The sequence below is a fragment of the Corvus brachyrhynchos genome, unplaced genomic scaffold (assembly GCF_000691975.1).
Source record: "Corvus brachyrhynchos isolate BGI_N302 unplaced genomic scaffold, ASM69197v1 scaffold50, whole genome shotgun sequence".
Classification (NCBI taxonomy): domain Eukaryota; kingdom Metazoa; phylum Chordata; class Aves; order Passeriformes; family Corvidae; genus Corvus; species Corvus brachyrhynchos.
The window spans coordinates 1,395,599-1,414,473 of record NW_008235964.1 but is presented as its reverse complement, the minus strand read 5'-3'; the positions used below and the strand labels follow the sequence as shown (position 1 = coordinate 1,414,473).

General features: G+C 36.6%; 1 protein-coding gene and 1 long non-coding RNA gene across 4 annotated transcripts in view; one reads left to right on the top strand and one right to left on the bottom strand.

Annotated features, from left to right (window-relative positions):
- Positions 1-767: 767 nt before the first annotated feature.
- The window catches only part of PCLO (piccolo presynaptic cytomatrix protein), a 321,975-nt gene continuing 303,867 nt past the window's right edge, over positions 768-18,875 (bottom strand). The window contains exons 25-27 of the mRNA XM_017727961.1: positions 6,891-7,025; positions 6,133-6,278; positions 768-1,616 (exon numbers count right to left, since the gene is read on the bottom strand). Of these exons, the coding sequence (XP_017583450.1) occupies positions 1,476-1,616; positions 6,133-6,278; positions 6,891-7,025 (422 nt within the window). The 3' untranslated portion in view covers positions 768-1,475. The remainder of the gene's footprint in view (positions 1,617-6,132; positions 6,279-6,890; positions 7,026-18,875) is intronic.
- The window catches only part of LOC108445103, a 25,635-nt gene continuing 22,086 nt past the window's right edge, over positions 15,327-18,875 (top strand). For 2 of the 3 annotated variants that reach the window (XR_001859861.1, XR_001859862.1), the window contains exon 1: positions 15,338-16,019. This is a non-coding gene — a long non-coding RNA (uncharacterized LOC108445103). Of the gene's footprint in view, positions 16,020-18,875 lie in introns of all 3 variants that reach the window. The other variant, XR_001859859.1, reaches the window with a different exon arrangement.

The following is an 18,875-nucleotide window of genomic DNA, read 5'->3' as shown; positions in this document are numbered from 1 at the left end:
TTCCAGGGAAACTACTTTTTATTGAAGCTGTGAAATATTAAATGAGTTCTGAGTAACATGGGAGTTAGTACCATTGATTCTTGGGTTTTAAAGAAATTGATATACTTTTAGGAATAGGAGAAAAAGCTCTCCCTTCTTCAAACATGGTTCAAGGGAAAATGTAACAACCAGACTAAGCCATGTCAGGCAGTAGTTTCTTCACAAGGGAGCTTACTGCTTGCCTTTGAATCCGTGAAAGGGGACTTCAAGCATGGAAGTGCTGACACAGCCTGAAAAGTTGCAAGTTACCTTCCTGTTTACTTGCCTGAGAAGCCATGCTGTTGAGTGGATTATACTCAGACATTCACCTGAGATAGCAAGAGGATATTCTTCATTCTAATGCAGCTGCACTCAGTCAGGAACTGCCCTGCTGTCTCTTCCCCTTAGATTTCTAGCGTGCCCCTAGTGTTGATACAGAGCCCTGCATCGAGAGGGTCAGCGTTGGCATGGTGGGACTGCTGCTCCAAAGTGCCCACAAAACAGCCTAGAATTCATTGTCTCTTTACAGTTTCAGAACAAGACTGGTTGCTGAAAAACATAAGGACTAGTTGAAATAACTGCATTAGTCCCAGTGCTTAAGTCTCTTCATTCTCAAACTGATTTAGACTTTCTGATTCAAAGGGTGGGGTGAAGTACAGTGTCACTAACATTGAAACAGCATTTTTTCTTTTTGATGTAGTGTGGTTTATTACCTGTCCTTTCTCCTTAAAACCACATCCCAAGGTATAGACAGTTCGTATAATTTTATTCATTACATTCTAGGAGAGTGGTTTATAGCCATTTTTAACACACAGAAACAAATGAAACAATCAGATCTGATTATCCACAGTATAGTTTTTGAAGGAAAAAGAAAGAAGGAAAAAAGTAATGTAAAATAACATTACCACTCTTGCAAACATCTTGCAGTTTGTGTCAAGTGGCATAATCTCACTACAGCAAATTATCAGATATCCTAAGGTGCAGAGGAGCAAGTTTTGCACTTTTGATAAGTGAGATTTGGAAAGTCAGTCACCCTAGCTGCTTTTTGCATAAAATGATCTCCTTCTGGTTGCACAGAAAACCAGACTGTGCTTCCCATCACACTACCTCCAGCTGCAGCCGAGCTCTGTGTTAGCACCTGCCTCCAGCCTTCATCATTTCCTTCACAGTTACTCTCTTCACAAAGAGTCCAACAACATGGAGCCCTCATATCAGTCTTCATTTCAAACAGCCTCACTTTAACTTCTGGGCCCAGATTTTCTTCTCCTTTTGCTGTATTTTGCAGCAAAAATAAGTGTACTAGCCCTCATTTAAGTGTGCTTTGTAGCCCAGAGACTGCTCTTTTCTACTTTGTATCTGAAAGACTAGCTAAACACAATGATATCAAACTATATTCTTGAAGTGATGCTGTTTAGAGCAGACTCTGCATGTTTTGTGCCCTAAGCAGACAGCTCTGCTCAGTGTGTTTGTGTGGAGCTGACCAACAGTTTGTGCCAGTTTACTATTCTTTTCCTTAGATCCACTTTGTCAAGCCAGATATAAGCTTCTCCAATCAGTGTCTTTTTCATAAACTTCCCTCCATTGGAGACAAGCAGAATCTGTGAAAATAATAATAATAATAATAATAATAATAATAATAATAATAATAATAATTCACTGATGTGCATAGTAACATAATACTAGCAAAACATGAAAGATCCAGAAATGCTGAGCTCAAATATGCTATGCACAGGAAAGAAACACTGATCATAACTTTTTATATAGAGTCACCCCCTCACAAAAAGCCCTGTGAAAATTGAATCTTCTCTCCCTTCTGTTTCCCTATCATGAGACATAGCAATTAGAAGATGACAATCTTGAATGTTAATGAGCAATTTGTTTACCTGCTGGTTGCCAAGGATGAGCATAAGTCAAGTTTTAAGTTACAAGACAAAGCTCTGTGCAGGTGAAGTACCAGATCTTGTTAAGTCTGTGGAAGTCTGATGAAGACTGGGTGTTCAAGGCTCTCTGTGAAATGTCATCCAACCACATATTTTCCAGCTACAGAGGTTTGTGCCATGCGAAAAATACACTTTTCTTAAGGACTTGTCTCATTCTGTGGGTCTATAGGTTCATTATACATGTTTCTAAGAAAATGCATTTCATAATATGTATAATTCAGGGCATGAGCTATAGTTACACATTCAGAAAAAATTTAGCTTTTCTTGATTCTGAGTAACTGAATTAACAAGCACAATGTTTTGTTGTTTGGTTTTGTTTTCTTTTTATTAAATTTCTAAGTTTTTCAAAAAGAGAAAGAACTAATGAAGATTTGCATTTCCATGACAGGATTAGCAGCAGGTTTGTAATATTTACAGTTACTGAGCAGACATCAACAAGCAACAAGAAAGGGAAGTAAATGATAGCAGGAGGAGGCTGTCAGTCTCTGTGTGAACCAGCAGGAGAGAATATAGGGCATTTTGTTGTTTGGTTTCAAAGATCTAGTCTAGAAGAAAAATGACAGGACACAAGGATTTTGTACTCTGCTGAAACCACATGGCAGTAGACATGTAACAGAACTGTAGAAGAACTAGAATTTCCCGTATCAAGAACGTCAACATTTTTGAAAATTTTCCATTCTGATTTGGAAAGCAAAGTAAAAAATGCAAACTTTACATTACAAATAAAATAAATTTCAAAAGGGAAGAAATTTACAAAAGTTTTCCTGAATAGGCTTCCTACTTCCTTGTCCAGTTTTGATATCAATTGGCTACCTGGACAGCTTAGACACCTAATGGCTATTAGTCAACAGGTTTGAGAAGGGAAAACTCTTAGGCACTGAAATATTAGGAAACTCCATTAATCAGAAAAGGTGTCCTTGAGGAAAATAGGCAGCCTGCCTCCACTGCTGATGGCTTTCTAGGTCCCTAGGTTCAGTGTTTGCTGAAGAATGGACTGCCCAGAAGCTGGAAAACCAAACCAGAACATCTGTGAAATATGTTTTTCGGGGTTTTTCTGATTATTCTCGCTTAGGACATTATGAATTTCTAATTGCAGTGAGCCACAAGCCAGAAGCTTAGTGCTTTCCAGAAGGGTCACAGGTGAGTTGCCAAGAAACAGGGAAATCAGAGAAGCAAGGAAAAAACTGCCAGGGCCTGAGGAAAGTGCCTGTCTTAAACCTGCCAAAATGTTTTCCACAGAATGTTTTCATTCTGACACAATTAACAGTTTTGGGACAGAAAAAAATATATCCAATTTTTCATTAGTTCTGTCCTCTATCCTTCTCCCACATGAACCCTGGGGTCTATCTTCTCTGGCTTGTCTGTCTCTCATCCTTGTTTATTCTCTGCTCCAGACCTCAAATTCCAGTCTTGTTGTCCTGGATCAATTAGTCTTAGTTTCTGAACCCCAGGGTTTCTGGGTTTTTTATTTATTCCCATTATTCTGTACCAGACAATTCAAGCTTTTCTTCATTTTGGTTGGTTTTTGGTTTTTGGGTTTTTTTTCCTCAAAAGACAATGGTCCCATTTTTATGGCAAATATTCCCAGCACTTGCTGCTGATTTTTAGACTGTCTTAATTTCTGCCTCTGGTTAGTTCTCATAGCTCTTTACATTGTACCTTCTATTATTATCATGTTTGATCTCACTCCCTTTCTATGATCTTACTTTCTTCCATCATCTTCCAATTTAATTTTTGTTCTATAAATTCTGGTTTTGTTTCATTTCCCTCTCCCCCAGATCTCTTTTGACTGTGTCCATGTCTTTGGTCCTAAATGTTCATTACTCAAATCCAACATTCAAATCACCCAGGTTCATGCTTTGCCAGAGGAACAAATCGACTGCTAAGCTTGAAGAGCACATAAAAACAGATGCACTGAGTCAGATTACAGCTCTCTCCAGGCAAATATTTTGCTTTCAAAAGTGCAGAGGGCAGTGTATTAGGCAGAAGATAAGAACCAGGCAATTAAGTATTGACATTCTCTCAAAATACCTAATAAGGTATGTGGACCATTGACTTCCTGACTCACAGGTAGTAAGTCTTTTATTTAACAGAATTTGATGTCTTTCGTCCATAAATTTCTCCTATAATTTTCTCCAGCTACTTTTTCTATGAAAAAATTTAGCACTCACAATATATAAAGGCAATCCATTTCACAGCTCAAAATCCAATTTTCATGAAGCAGAAACACTTTTCCTTTGTTTTAAACTTGCTCCTTGATACTTTTACAGGATACTTTTACAGCTTTCATTCTCTTTCTTAGCTCTGGTGTGCAGCATCGGCACATATCATAGAATCATAGAATCATAGAATCATAGAATCATAGAATCATAGAATCATAGAATCATAGAATATGCTGATTTTAAAGATGTAAGTCAGGATCATAAAGTCAAACTCCTGGCCCTGGGAAGGATACCCCAAGAATCACATTGTGTGCCTGAGAGTGTTGTCCAAGTGTTTCTTGAACTCCGTCAGGCGTGGTGCTGTAACCACTTCCCGGGGAGCCTCTTCCAGAGTCCAACCACCCCCTGGGTGAAAAACTTTCTCCTGATATCCAACCTAAACCTCCCCTTACTCAGCCTCACGCCATTGCCTCAGTTCTGTCACTGGTGACAACAGTGAACAGATCAGTGCCTGCCCTTCTGCTTCCCCTCAGGAAGGTGTTGAAGAACACAATGAGGACTCCCCTAAGTCTCCTCTTTATGTGACAGAGTTCCAGGGGAAATGTTGTCAAGTCTCAGGCTAACTGTTCCTATGGATATGTCCCTCACTATCTCCCTCCTAAAAACTTGATGGATTATTTATCTGTAGGATTCTGTGAATTCTTTACTGGCCTACCCTATATGGTTTCCTCTTCAAACCACCACTGGAAGCAAATTTTTTACAGGAGCTCTTAAACTTTGGCAAGACTTTATTTACCACTTTGGCTTTCCCCAGAAAATGTAACCCTTAAACAGCCTTTTGTTGAGTCTATCAAAACAATAAGATGTTAGGACACCTTAAACCAGGAAAAACACTATCTATTTTTGGGTGTCTTGTTTTTGAAGTAACATCCATTTTGACTGTGATATTACTGACACAGGCAATAAGCCTAATGTAGACACTTAGATAATCCAGACTAACTTTAGTCACCAAAATGCAGCTGTCTTATTCAGGCTGCTCTGACAGATTTAAAGGTATGTAAAGTGCTGATATGCCCAACAATGTCTTCCACTTAATTTTAAGGTTGGCCTGCAGATACCCCTTGAATTGTTTCCCTCCACTGACTGGAGAGAGCCTGAATATATGGCTTACATATTATCTTACATAATGTGAAAGTAAATTTAAGTAGGAAAACTGAATCCAACCTGTCCAAAAATCCACAAGTCTGGCCATATGACCAAATCTGTCGAAGCAAGTAAAACACAGGAGAGGGACTATTCCTGAACCAGTTCCATGCATCATTTGATGTATAACAGACTGACAAAAGTCAACTCCATTGCAAATGTACCAGAGAATATCAGCCTTGGCATAATCAATAATTCTCAGTGTCTGAGATTATGATTATTCTATCAAATTCTAGGTACCACAACTTTTAAAGAAGTTGGAGAACTGGACAGAATGATAAAATGTTTAGGCATTTAGGCAAAAGGACATATCAAAGAAATTTGGTTGACTTAGCCTTGAAAAGTAGAGAGAAGCGATAAGATAGCCTTTCAACGTAAAACCTTTTTTTCTTAATTAAAAAGAAAGTGGATCAGTTTTCCTCTGTACTTAGTGAGGATACTTAAGGATAAGTGAGCTTAATTTAAAAATATGATCTATTTAATTTTGATATTGCACTGAAGTTTCTAAATACATAGAAAATTATTCTTGGAAGGCATGTATAACTCTGTTCTCTGGGGGATTTTAAGAACAGATCACGCCTAAAATTTTCAGGCCTGATCTATAAATACCCCTCCTCTGTGTGGTGTGACGGAGTAATCCATCTTTTAATGTCTCCTCTAGCCTGATATTTCCATTATTATATAACTGTGTTACTTTCTTTGTAGTTTTCTCTTTTCAGCAAACAACTGGGGTAGAAGATCGAGCTCAAATGCCCATAGCACAACACAGACAACATCCAAAATTAGGATTTAATAAAATGCAGAATTACCTGAAGAGAATGCCCAGCAGGACTCAAGCTAAATCTAAATGTTTCATTGAATGAAGGCTCTCGGTCATGCCTGCATACCCTGGTTTTCTTCTTAATTACTCTCTTTTGGGTAGAGATATTGACAACATACAGCTTCACATACAGGTCTGGGGAAGAATAGTTCAATGTGTTAAATACAGAAGCTTTTAAATAATCATTGTTCTTAATGATTTCAACAGAGGGGATTTTTTGTGAAAAAATGACAATTTACAAAGTCATACTCTGTTCTTGTTCACGTGGTGTAGAAATGGACCCACCCCACTAAATCAAAGAGAATTACTTTTTGTTTATAATGCTGTTATTGAAAGAACAAATACCTTGATGTCTTCATCGATGTATGAAAATACCATTGTAAGCATGAGATTTTAGTTTTCAAAAAGCTTTTTCATAAAAATACAATACTTTACTAGTTATACCTGTTCTTTGATAACCTAGGGATTTATAATTTTTACTAAAATTAAAAGTAGATTAATTTTTAAAAATAAGAAGTAAATTAAAAAGAGGATTAACTTCTGAGAGTTAATTTGCTTCTCAAAATGTTTTTACTTTCATTAAAGTTGCTCATAGGAGAAAAGAAGCACTTCAAAAAGAATCCTGTAGAATATGTCATCCTGGCTAAGAAGCAATTTTCTTTTCCATTTTAGTGAGGATGTTAAATGACTTAAGATGCAACCTCTTAATGTTTTCAAAGTATCATGAAGCTGTTTTCTTAGTGATACCTGGTAGATGATCTGGAGATTTAAATTTGTATGTGATATTTCTGCACTGAAGGATTTCTACTATCAGTTGTTCTCCATCTGTCTTCATTTCCTTCTTTAATGCAATCTTGATTTCACCCATGACCTGTGTTTTACCTGGAAAAGCAGAAAAAGCAACCCTCATTAATGTAAAAGGAAATGGAATGCATTTTTTGACTTGGAGAGAAGTAAAATTTTCTGCTGTTTTGTTTTGTTTTGTTTTTTTTTAGTTTGGGGTTTGCTTTTGCTTTTTTTCCCCTTATAGTTTTTATAGCTATACTTAGAGCTTATAGTTTTTAGTCAAGAGTGTAAGGATAATATACAGTTTGGATGAGCAAATGGTAGGTACATGCAGTACACTTGTATAACTAGATTATATGCTTCAGAATGCATTTGCCTCAGTGGAGCTTTTTTCCCAAGAATAGAAATTTTTCTGGGAGTCATTACAAGTCACATAACGGTCACTGCAATTCACCTTTTCAGAAACATTTGCTACAAGATTCTGAAGTTATCTTGTTTTAAAAAAAAAAAGTAAGAAAAGAAGAAAGAGAACATTCAATAGAGTGTTAAAAGTAAGATATTCAAAGGCAATAAAGTAAGTCTGGTAAAGTCAGCATTTCATTTCACCTTCCTACATACATGGAGCAATATCATTCACAGAGTTTAAAGGGAAGTGCTTACAGTGACCTTTAAAAGTAAAGGTAATTTCCCTACTTATGTGGGCAGAAATACTGGCCCATTATTTCCACATTTTATGGATTTCGCTCTAAATCAGTTCATAGATGGAGAGAAGGCACAGAAGGAAATGTAGACAAAGATATTTTGCCTTTTCTCTGCCTGTCCTCCCGCAAGCCTTTACAGAAGCCAGGCAGAGCGGAGCACGGCTACGTCTTCTAAATGCATATGGTCGTGGGAGCAGAGCATCCTCAACTCAATTCTCTCTATACTAACATCATCTTGCAGTGCAGTTGTGCTTCTCTATCTATTGTCCTGCTACTGAAACTATGAATTCACCTTCCTCTTCTCTTTAGACATTAGTTCAAAAGAAAACAAACCATAAAGCCCCTGGGATTCTTTATTACCTAGTTTCTGGTGCCAGCAGGCTTTAACACTACTGGCAATTCTAGAAGCTTGTGCCAAGATGTTTTAAGGTGCAAAGCAATTCTGCAGAAAGTAAACAATTATGATACATCTGGAGAAGGTTCTCAAGTAGTATTAAGTTGCCAAGTGGCATGTGGAGATTACTTCCTGTATCACAAATGTATAACCAAATTTGAATAACTCCCTCTAAAAATGACAGCTTCTTTTTCACAGTTGTCAATTCACAGAGTTCACAGTGGTCTGAGCTGGACACGAATGTTCTTTGGTGTGAGAGAAATAAACTTCCTCAGGGTGTCATGGGATTGGATAACCCCAGGGTTTGCATTGATAGGAATAAATAAAAATATACAGCAACCAATCACAACCTTTCGTGTTCTTATATAAGTTTAGAAAACATCAGTCATAAGTGATGTGAGAATGGAACTGATTGCAGGTATTTTGGTACATTGGATGATGATAAATTCTACAATACAACTCTGAAAAAGCGATATTGCATATCTTTTTAAGAAAGTACTAATAGGGTTTCCCAAGGAAGTGAAAAATAATTTTTAACTTGAGCAGTAACATTTCTCTCAATAAAAATTATTTTCAGATGAAAGAGGTGCAAAACAGGATTATCACAGTGGCAGGGAACCATATAGCAAAGCACTAAAAAAAATTACTAATTTAGCTCAGGAAACAAAGAGTGAAAACAAGACATTCAACTGATGCCTTTTCCTGGTCTTAAAATGAACAGTCAAACACAGTTAGAAAGGAAAAAGGGATTTTACCTTGGTATTTATTTTAGGGATCCTTAGGTGCACACATCCATGTTGAATGCACCTCAATGCACACCCTCAAAAGATCTGGTATAATATTATAGGTTTTACTAATTAGCATATCTATCAAAAATTCCCCAATGAGAGGCTTGAATGAGCCCCCCCTCCCTGAGGAACCTTCCCCTGGATGGTTCTTAGTTTACAGAATGTGTTCTGGAGAGGACCTTGGGGTCTGGGGCACACTGATCCCTAGCTACGAAGCTTCTAAAATGTTTGGTCTCCTTGCTGAACAAACAAGTACAAGAATGAAGGCAAAAAAGCACTAAGAATACAGAAGTTGTAAAAAGGTATAACAGGGGTATAAAAGAAAAGGCAAAAAATCTTCATGGCATCACTACAGCCATATGCTAGAGTAAAAATGGAAAAGGATAAGAAATATTTAAGCTGAAGTAGTGTGATATTTTACCTGTTTCATATATATCAAATTCACACTTACTGATACACCACAGGAGGAACACAGTCAAGCACAGCATCGTGTTCATTTTTGCAACATGCCAACTCTAGGCAACCAATTCTTAAATATATCTATATCTATACATATGTTTAAATACATCCGTGGTTTATTTCAGGACTGCACACCTCTTTTTGGGGGACCATATTTATTAATAATTCATTAACAATTAAAAGATGGTGGTTATTAACTAAACTGCTAAAAGGTATTTGAGAAGTCAAGGAGTTTAAATTTGCTGTGGTGGTGGCAACACCAAAGCTGTTATTCTTGTAGGACTGTCACACTCTGCATTGTAAAAGGTTAATTAACTGCAGCTCTAAATCACAGGATGTGTCATCTTCATTGTTGTTGTCAGTTCCAGAGATTGATAAGCATGGATTGTGCTCCCATTCCTTTTTAATCAGATGCCTGCTGTCAAACAGAATTACCCAAGACAAAAGTAAGTAGTTGCCTCCATCATTCCGTGTTATCAAGGCTAATTCAGCAATGCATTAAATGAGCAAGTAAATCTCACTGGAGAATGGCAGGCATTTTATTCAGTTCAATTGTCTAAATGTAAAGTTCTGAGATAATTAGCACTTTTATCTTAGAATAAGTTGAATTGCTTTCTGAGGTTGACTATGTCTTTTCACATAGATGGATAATGCATGAGTAGGTTAAACATGGAAATTTAAATATAAGATATCTAAATGCTGCTACTTGATAAGCATCATACTTGAGTAATTTCCTGAATGGATGCCAGATGGCCAGAAAACAGAATCAGGAAAATATATAAACTGACATTTTATTTCATGATTGTGTATAAATTGGTATGGGCTTTTCTGATCCAGAGGAGCGACTGGGGGGTGCTGAAGCAGTGGAATTAAACATAAAATACAAGGGGAAAAAATATTAACAAATATTTCCCAGCATTTTTCTTTCCAAATGAAGTTTATAGATTAAATTATTGTTTACAAAGTAGTAGGAAATGCTCTTCTGGAGCTTCAGGAGTCAGACACTTTATGGTGAAAGATTTTATATCAGAGGAAGGTCCTTCTAAACAGCTTCCAGTGACATTGGCCTACTGAAGAGATGCATAATTTCCTTAGGTCTTTATCTGTTTTGATACACAGAGATATTAAATTAATGTGCCCCTGAGGGCTCTGTACAGTGTTTATTGATAGAATAAAGGAATTGTTTTGATGTACTTCACTACTGTTTGTCTCATAGATATCTAATTACTTGGACTTGGATAATTATTTCTAACATGGTGTAATGAGAAATAATATATTCCAGAATCAAGCTACTCAAATACTCCTATGTAGCTCTATTTCTTAATTAAACAAAATCTTGTATTCAGCTATATTAGGATGTGCTTGTAATATCTAGAGAGTTAGAATATATAGCACCATGTCATAAAATCTAAGCAATCTGAGATTCCAATCCAAATCTTGATAACTTGATTCAAAAAAGGAAAAAGTTACCACTTTAAAAATATGGGGCATGATTAAAGAGAACACAAAAACATGGGTTCTGTCACAAGACACATGTTCCCTAGTAGCTTCCTGTGATCTTAGATTTCATCTCTCAGAGGTGGAGTTAATAACATCTACTTCTCTTAGAGTTGTTTGGATTTAGTATTTGTGATTGGGTTTTCTGTGAAGACAGAGACTTTGATTGTGTAAACATAGACAGGACTTTGGTGTGTGATCCTAGGGGAAAACAGAAAGTCTTAGGAAGGCTGAAGAAGACTTTGCCACAGTCAAGAATGTCTCCACAGTAACCCATGAAACTCATACAGACATACTGTCTAACACAGTGCTGTTGTAGCAAGAAATATGTTTCTGGTGGATTCCTTTAACACTATTTTAAGAATCAGAAATTCATTGTCCAGCAGACAGCTGTGCTTCAGACAAATATATATATATAGCATATATATTTCAGTATTAGAGCTAAGCAAACTCCAACTGAAAGTAAAGCAAAAGTATTCAGTATAATTTTAAAAGTACATATATCAAGGAGTTAAAATGTAGCCAAAACCTTCCAATCTTTTTTTAAGCAAATCTTTCTCTCTCCTTTATTTTTTATATTTTTTTTTCTTTTACCATCACACAAGTTACTTGCATTACCAGCTGTCTGTATTCATGATGTCTTTCATCCTCTTGCTGGGGCATGAGCTACTGACAAAGTTGCTGCAAAATAATGAATAATCTTCATAAACAATGCTTCCCAAGGTTTACAGGCTCCAAATTTTTCTGTCCTTATGGTTTTTTTTTAAATTTCCTTCTTTTTGTGTTTTACCTTTTGCATACATATTGCTTTCTCCATGAAAATTGCCAGTTTTCTCTTGCAGGCTGGTTTTATATTAATTTTTTCTACAGTAAGAAAAAAATCAGGCATCTAATACAGTTTTAACTACCACTTCCTCCAGTCTCACAGTGCTTTAAATAGATGTTGGGATTACTACCGTGGATCTGTCTCAATAAATATGAGGTTGAATATATTCATGTTCTGAGATTTGTTGCTGCTCCTGCAACTGGATACTCAGTTTGCTCCTCACAGTGCAATCAACAGCTCATGGGACAAACTGAAGCTCAGAGAAAGGTTGTATTTGTTTACCTCTGCTCTGAAGAGGAACTGCAGATGCTAAGGGTCCCTAGTATGTGTTCTTTTCTCTAATCTGCCTATGGAAAGGCTAGGTGGTGTTATAAAAGAAGGACTCAGTGTTATTATTATTTACTCTGTCCCTTACCTGACACAGGTTGGGACACTGTGCAGGAAGCCATTCTCCTCTGAGATGGCAAACTCTGTTCCACTCCTGAAAAATGGCTCCCTCTGGGACACAGGGATGCTCTGTGGTGCGAGCAGACAGGAACCAAAGGAGCTGCTCTCTTTTTTGCTTCCCTCTCCTTACCTTGTATTGTGGACTGCTGAGAACAGATTAAATATTAGGAGATGAGCTAAGAAGGTCTTTCATTAATATCTCCCAGTCTCCTTGGATGTGATGCACAATTGTGTGATGGGGGAGAGGAACAGAACTTTAGCCTGCATGCCCCAAATCCTTATTTTAAGATGAAACAAAATTGTTGTACAGAATGTATTTTGAAAACAGAGAAAGTCTTTTGCCTCTTGAGATTTTGAGGTGTGGAATATTTCCCACAAAAACTCTGTTCCATTTATTGGTCATTCTGTGTGTGCCTCCCTTTCAGAGGTATTATTCATCTTTTTGAAAGAAAAACACAAAACAAAACAAACAAAGGAACAAAAAACCCCACCAAAAAACCCCCAATTTTAACTGTACATTGATACCATATGTAAAAACACTTGATCTGAAGTAATGTGATGTGTGGGAAAATAACACTGATACTTCACAATATGCTCAAATATGAAAAATAAAGGCATGTACTTGTACCAATCCAGTTTCAGTCAGCTTTATTTCTGTTGTGTGACTTTCTAAAATGTTGTAGGTTCATGAGGCGGTGGGAAGAGTATAATGAAGGAATAGTGTTAGAGGAGGTGAATCTGAGGAAAGAGTTTCACTAGTAACAGAAGTTGCCCAAACCAGTGACCTAAAGGACAGTATAGGAGATCAGAGCTTTCTCCAGTAATATTTTTTCTTCAGTATTCTAGCAAGACTTGTCCCTGTACCATAGAGATATTCGGATTATAAATGGAGGAAAAATAATGAGACCAAATTTAGGTGATCATAGATTACTCCACAGGTTGATTTCAACTATGAAGATGAACACAGAATACCTGTGTGCATGTGACTGGTAGTAGGCAGAGAGAGAATAAAAATGAGGTGAGGGAAGTCAAGATATTCATACAAATAACCCTTAGTACATCCTACTAGATTATCTTTTATTTATATCTTCCACTTCCGTGGAAGGGAATTCTTAGGTTCTAAACTGATAATGCTATCAACATCTTCTCTGCAATTCCTTCAAATACCAGATTTCCCCAAATGCTAACTCTGATTTAGAATGACAAACTAATGACAGGGTTAATCATAAGCAAGTGTTTATGTCTAATGCAAACTCCCTAAATGTTCTAGGCAATAGCAAAAACACCTCCTTAAGCTTTTGGTTTTTGGATGGATAAATGCCTGTGGAGGTGCCTGCCTTTTTTTCAGTGATAGTTGAGAGGCGAGTTAATGGCTTCCATTTAGAAAATGGATTTTTAAACAATGAAACTAGGCTAAAAGTACCAAAATTAAAATTTACAGCTCCATATTTTTCCATAACTTTATTGAGAGAAAGCTAAAACGATGGTTGAAATTATTCTTGTGATTTTAATCAAACTTCAAAGATAGGTGCAGCCTAGATCTGAAAGGGGAACTGTGCAGTCTCAGAAGGAAAAACTCTCTTCAACCACCTTTGTTCCCTTTCATCCTCACCATAAATCACTGCCCAAGTCTAAATATATATTCATAGTCTTCACAATTTTAGCATCTTACATAATGAGGCATATCAGACGCTGCAGATTCAGCTGCATAAAAGATGGCTTGCCACAGCACATCTGAAATTTTGATGATGAAAGGCACATTTTGCCCTGGCTTTTTGTATAGACAGTTCATACAAGGAGAAGAAGAAAACTAATATCATACATATAGAGCAACCTGAATCTTGATTATTTAAGTTTATTCTACAGCAGCTTTACTAAGGAGAAAATGTGTTGCTAAAGGAAGAAATAATTTGCAAACTTCATGTTAAAGTCTGAATTTGACATACCCACAATTCAGTAAAGTATTTGCACAATGCTACAATAATCTTTTTGAAACACAGCATAAATATTTTGTTAAAGTAGGACAACTGAGTCTGCACTTTTTTTCCATGTCAGTATGAGAACACAAAATGGGTCTCACCTATACAAAACCAGGGAGAACTTTGCTAGATTTGCTTGGGTTCTCATTTAAAAGATGACAGATTTTAAGCTACTTTCCCTCTCTCATGGTAAAGACATTTTAAATCTATTTTTTAGTTTTGATATGCAAGTTTTTGAGAGTTTGACAGTATAGTCTGAAATGACAAAATCCCTTCGGAGCCAGCCTTCACTTTCTGTGTTGAAATAATGAAAAATTTTACACCTTCTCACTCTGAATATAAATACAAAGATGTGAATATCACAACAGATTTTATTTATTCTTTGTGTCCACTTGATTTTGAGAAATTAGACATTCTGGCTTGAAACACTAGAAATCATAGGAAATAGATTAAAGTCCATTTGGCTTATGTTACAATATGTTGAAAGTATAATGGAAATAATAAAAGCACTTTAAAGGGAGAAAAATTACTCCCATGCATGGTAGCAAGAGATAATAGAAAATGTCCATAAAGATATAATAAAGAGGATCAAATAATTATAAATATAATTCAGAAGTCTTATGTAGCACAATATCAGAAGGGGAAAACTAGATTACCAAGTAGGTTTTGCATTTATTGTATTTACTTATGGGAATCCAAAGAGACACAAATAATTTGAAGAGAATATTTTACTTGGGGTTTTGTTTACTTGGGATGTAAACAAACATTCACCGACCTAAATTAAAATGCACAAAGTGCTTAGAAAATGTTGTAAGAACAATGTATATCCTAAAAACAACAGCTAAAAATAAAAGCAATGAAATCAAAGTACTTGCAGATTGCGTTTCAAAAAAGTATTTTTCTGTAAGGAAGCCTGCTGGCAACTCAGAAGTGAGCAGAGTGACATAAAAACAAAGTTTATTTATATAATGTCTGCTGAACTTGTGGGTCAGGAAGAAGCAAAACCATATTACATTTCAATGTAAACCCAAGAACATGTTGCGTAACAGAAACACCTAGGAACTTCCCTATTTGCTTTGGCAGAAGGCTGTTTAAGTAGTGATTTTTCTTTCCTTTTAGTGTTTTGGACATAGTGAAAGCAAAAAAGCAAATTAAACTTCAGAGGTAGATGGATAAAATTAGATGCAGGTATTTAGAGAATTTATATCAATAGAAAGATAAATAGAAAAGCAGTTAAAGGGTAAAATTCTAATTTCAGGGGTAGATGTTACTTACATATCTAATAAAGGCTTAGTTTTACTAGACAGGCTAAAGTTTTTAAAACTGGTAATGAAACTGAAAAAAGTACCACTATTTTCTGACTTAACAGTGAAAATAATAGTATATTTTGATATTTTCCCTTTGTCATAAAGCTGTCCTATCACAAGGATGCATACACAGTGAATAGGACTTGGTGTAAGAACCACATATGATGTGGCTTCGTTTAGAGAGTGACTCACCGAACATTTGCTGCACAGACAATAAGCACTGAGCCTGCACTGTTAGTGCAGTGGAACAAGCTGTTTCATTTCACAGCTTGGCCAAGTCGTTTATAGCCCACAAAAAAATTACTTAACACATGGTGGCATATGCAACTCTATAAGGCTTTCTTTGATAAGGAGGTGGAAGATGGCATTTGTATACACAAATACGTCCATACACATACCCAAGCTAACACAATATGTTAGCACTCCTTTGTGCTATAAACCTAGTAGGCACACTATCATGATAGCTGGAAATGAAAATTTTTGGTAAGAACGTGCCTATTCACTCCTCACATCATGATTTCCAGATTCCCCCTCAGATTTATACTGCAGCTCTGAGGCACTTTCAGTGAAATATGCTTAAAGTCTTGCTCATACCTCCCTGGAGCTACACACTGGAGAGCACAGCCGTGTGTGCTGCACAGCTTGGGTACCAGAGCAAAAGCTTCTGCACTGACTGTTCATGTGGAACACAGGTATGCTCTTATATTAATAGATTTTCTTTTGCGTAGTTGCGTTACCTGGCACAGTGGGAACAGCCCACTGTTGAGATGCTATTTCTCTCTCATTAAATAAGAATGATTACTGAAATTATTGCTGTTAATAGGACTACAAAGTGTAAGAGTATGAGACATTGTCTATTCTGTGTGACATTAAGACCTGTGATAATTCTAACAAAGCTCATTGTGACTAATGTATGGAAGAAAACCAAATCTGTCTTCCAGGACCATCAGAGTATTTTGGGGCTGGCTGTAGAGAACCTAGGAAATTTTAGCATAAAAATGAATACTTGTAATCACTACTGGGATTCTACTGCCTGTATAATCTGTCCAACAGAGCAATGGAGGATGATCCTTTCCATTAATCAGGATAAATATGGAATCAGCTCAGTCAAAACTAAAAAAAACTTTTAATCCAAATTTTGCTCAGGAGGGATGAACAGAAATCTTCTGCAGAGTATTCCATAGTATTATGCAGAATTCAAAGTTCTACAGTCCGTGGAGGACTGATGCCTGAAAGCATCTTACAGTAATGTGGACATGGTTCCTAAAGTTACCAGTCTGAAGAAATATCAATTTACCTTTCAGCTCCTGCCCAGAGTCTTCTGTTAAATGCTCTTTTTTTTTTTTTTTTAAGTTTTTAACCTTCCACCAGAAATCTTTATAGACTAATGTACCTGCTTTTCATTGGAATGCATACTTTACATTTTCCCTGTCATTCAGCACTCAGCAGTGCCATTATTCTTTATTTCATGCAATGCTGATTCCCTCAAGCTGCTATAACAGACATATCCTAAAGTTGGTATTTCATTGCACTGTTGAACTGATGTGTATGGCTAAACTCCACAGAGATATGTTTGAATAGGAAGTATTATATAAAAACCTAGAGCAGAAGAAAGGTACAGGGACAGTAGAGCACTTATGCAAATCCACTCAGAGATTTGTGATGAAGACTGAAATAAGGGAAAGAAAAAGAGAAAGGGAAAATGTGTTCCTATTTAGAGTGTTTATGAACTGGTAAGAAACAAGTTAAGTAAGTGGAATTTTATGTAACACAAAAAAAAAATGGCAAAGGTCAAAATTTAAATCCTGTTCCAGGTGGACAAAATGATGCTACAGAATAAGTGGCAATCTTCTGTAGGGATGAAAATGCAAAAAATGTTTCTGAGTTTCTGAGTTCTCTGAACTTCCATGGGGAATGGGAGAGGTAGTAGAAGTCCTTTCACAAAGAAAGGTGAGCTGAGAATTATGGATTTTATTAGGACAGAAGGGCCTAATATACAGTCATGGAAGAGTATGATAGATTGGTAGCAGAGATGCAAGGAGAAATTTATAGTGCAAGACTGAACATTTGCAATATGATCACCTAAAATATTTATACAGGACTTTTTAGAGGAAAAAATAGTCAGAGACTGATGCTGGCACCTCTCCCTGGTGCCACACAGAAAAGAGGTACTCAATCTCCTGTTTTGGAATCTGAGAATGCCCAAATGAGGGGATTTGAGACTATGATTTCTTGGCCTTCACCTGGATTTGATATCAATTCCACCTGCAACTGGAAAACTTTTCTGATGAATGTTTTCTCAAAATGGTGTGCACCAGAAAAGGTGAATAAGAAAACACACATATGTTGGTGTTTAAATCTGTCTGTCTTAGAAACTTCCCCCTCCCCTACATTTTCTGAAGTCACTGAAACATATACCATCTATCTGTGGATAAAAAGAAACTCAACCATTTTATAACTAATTGAAAATCCTTTTCTGCTCCTGGGCAGTATGGATGCAGTAGAACGTTTATAATTAGCTGAATCTTTTCAATAATGAATACAAAGGAGTATCTCATAGTGAGCTAATGCTCTGACATCTCCTGTAGATTTACTTTCTGGCAACTGAAAAAGTTTAGTCTCTTGTTTTGAGAGTTAATGCTTCAAAGATTTTATGCACTGAGGCTGACACTCATGATTTTTTCAAGAATCTCTGAGATTTAGTACTGCTCTTTGGAAGACAACTGTTGACGTCTTGCTCATAATTTACATTTAAAAATTAAAGCCCTACATATGGGAATTAAAAGTAGGGTTTTGCAAGACCTCACAAACTGAAACTGCAACATAGATTCTTTGCATAATGTGAGTTAAAACTTGTCTGGTGGGTTTTGAAATGTAAAATACCTGGGACATGAAGAAAACCTCAAGATATTACTGTTGTATAGTCATTATTAATTTGCACTAAGTATAGTATTGCATTTGTGATCATCATCCATGAATATGATTCCAGTACCTGAAGGAATTGCACAGGCTTGCTTTACAGTTTCAATCAATTTAGAATAGAAAGTAAGAAGGTGTGCGGGGGGGGGGGGTTTAAACTAAAAATGAAGACAGATTTTAGGAAAACAGAACATATATTCTCCTGCATTTTGAACTTATTCTGAGAGATTTTCATAGTGTAAGAGAGAAGATTGAATAAAAATCTGTTATACAGATTTATTAAACCTTAAATTCAGGTTTATGTGAACTGAAGAGAGATAGCATGTTGGGCGCCAAATGAGGGAGGTATCCTTTCAGCTTTATACCGGCTAGCGCTTGTAGGTCAATGCCTTAGAAAGCCTCGAGCAACCCAGAGAGGTAGCACGGGCAATCCAGCATTTCAGTAGCTCTAAAATCAGTACCTGTATCAGCTGCAAAGCAAATGCCATCAGCAGAAGCAAAGAGGGAGGAATACAGCTCTCTGCTCGCTCAATTTCCCGCAGTTAGAAGCTTTCAAATGAAACAGACACAAGAGACGCTCGCAAGAAGGGTAGCAGAGTCAAGAGAGGCGGGGGCCCCCTCCAGCGTCT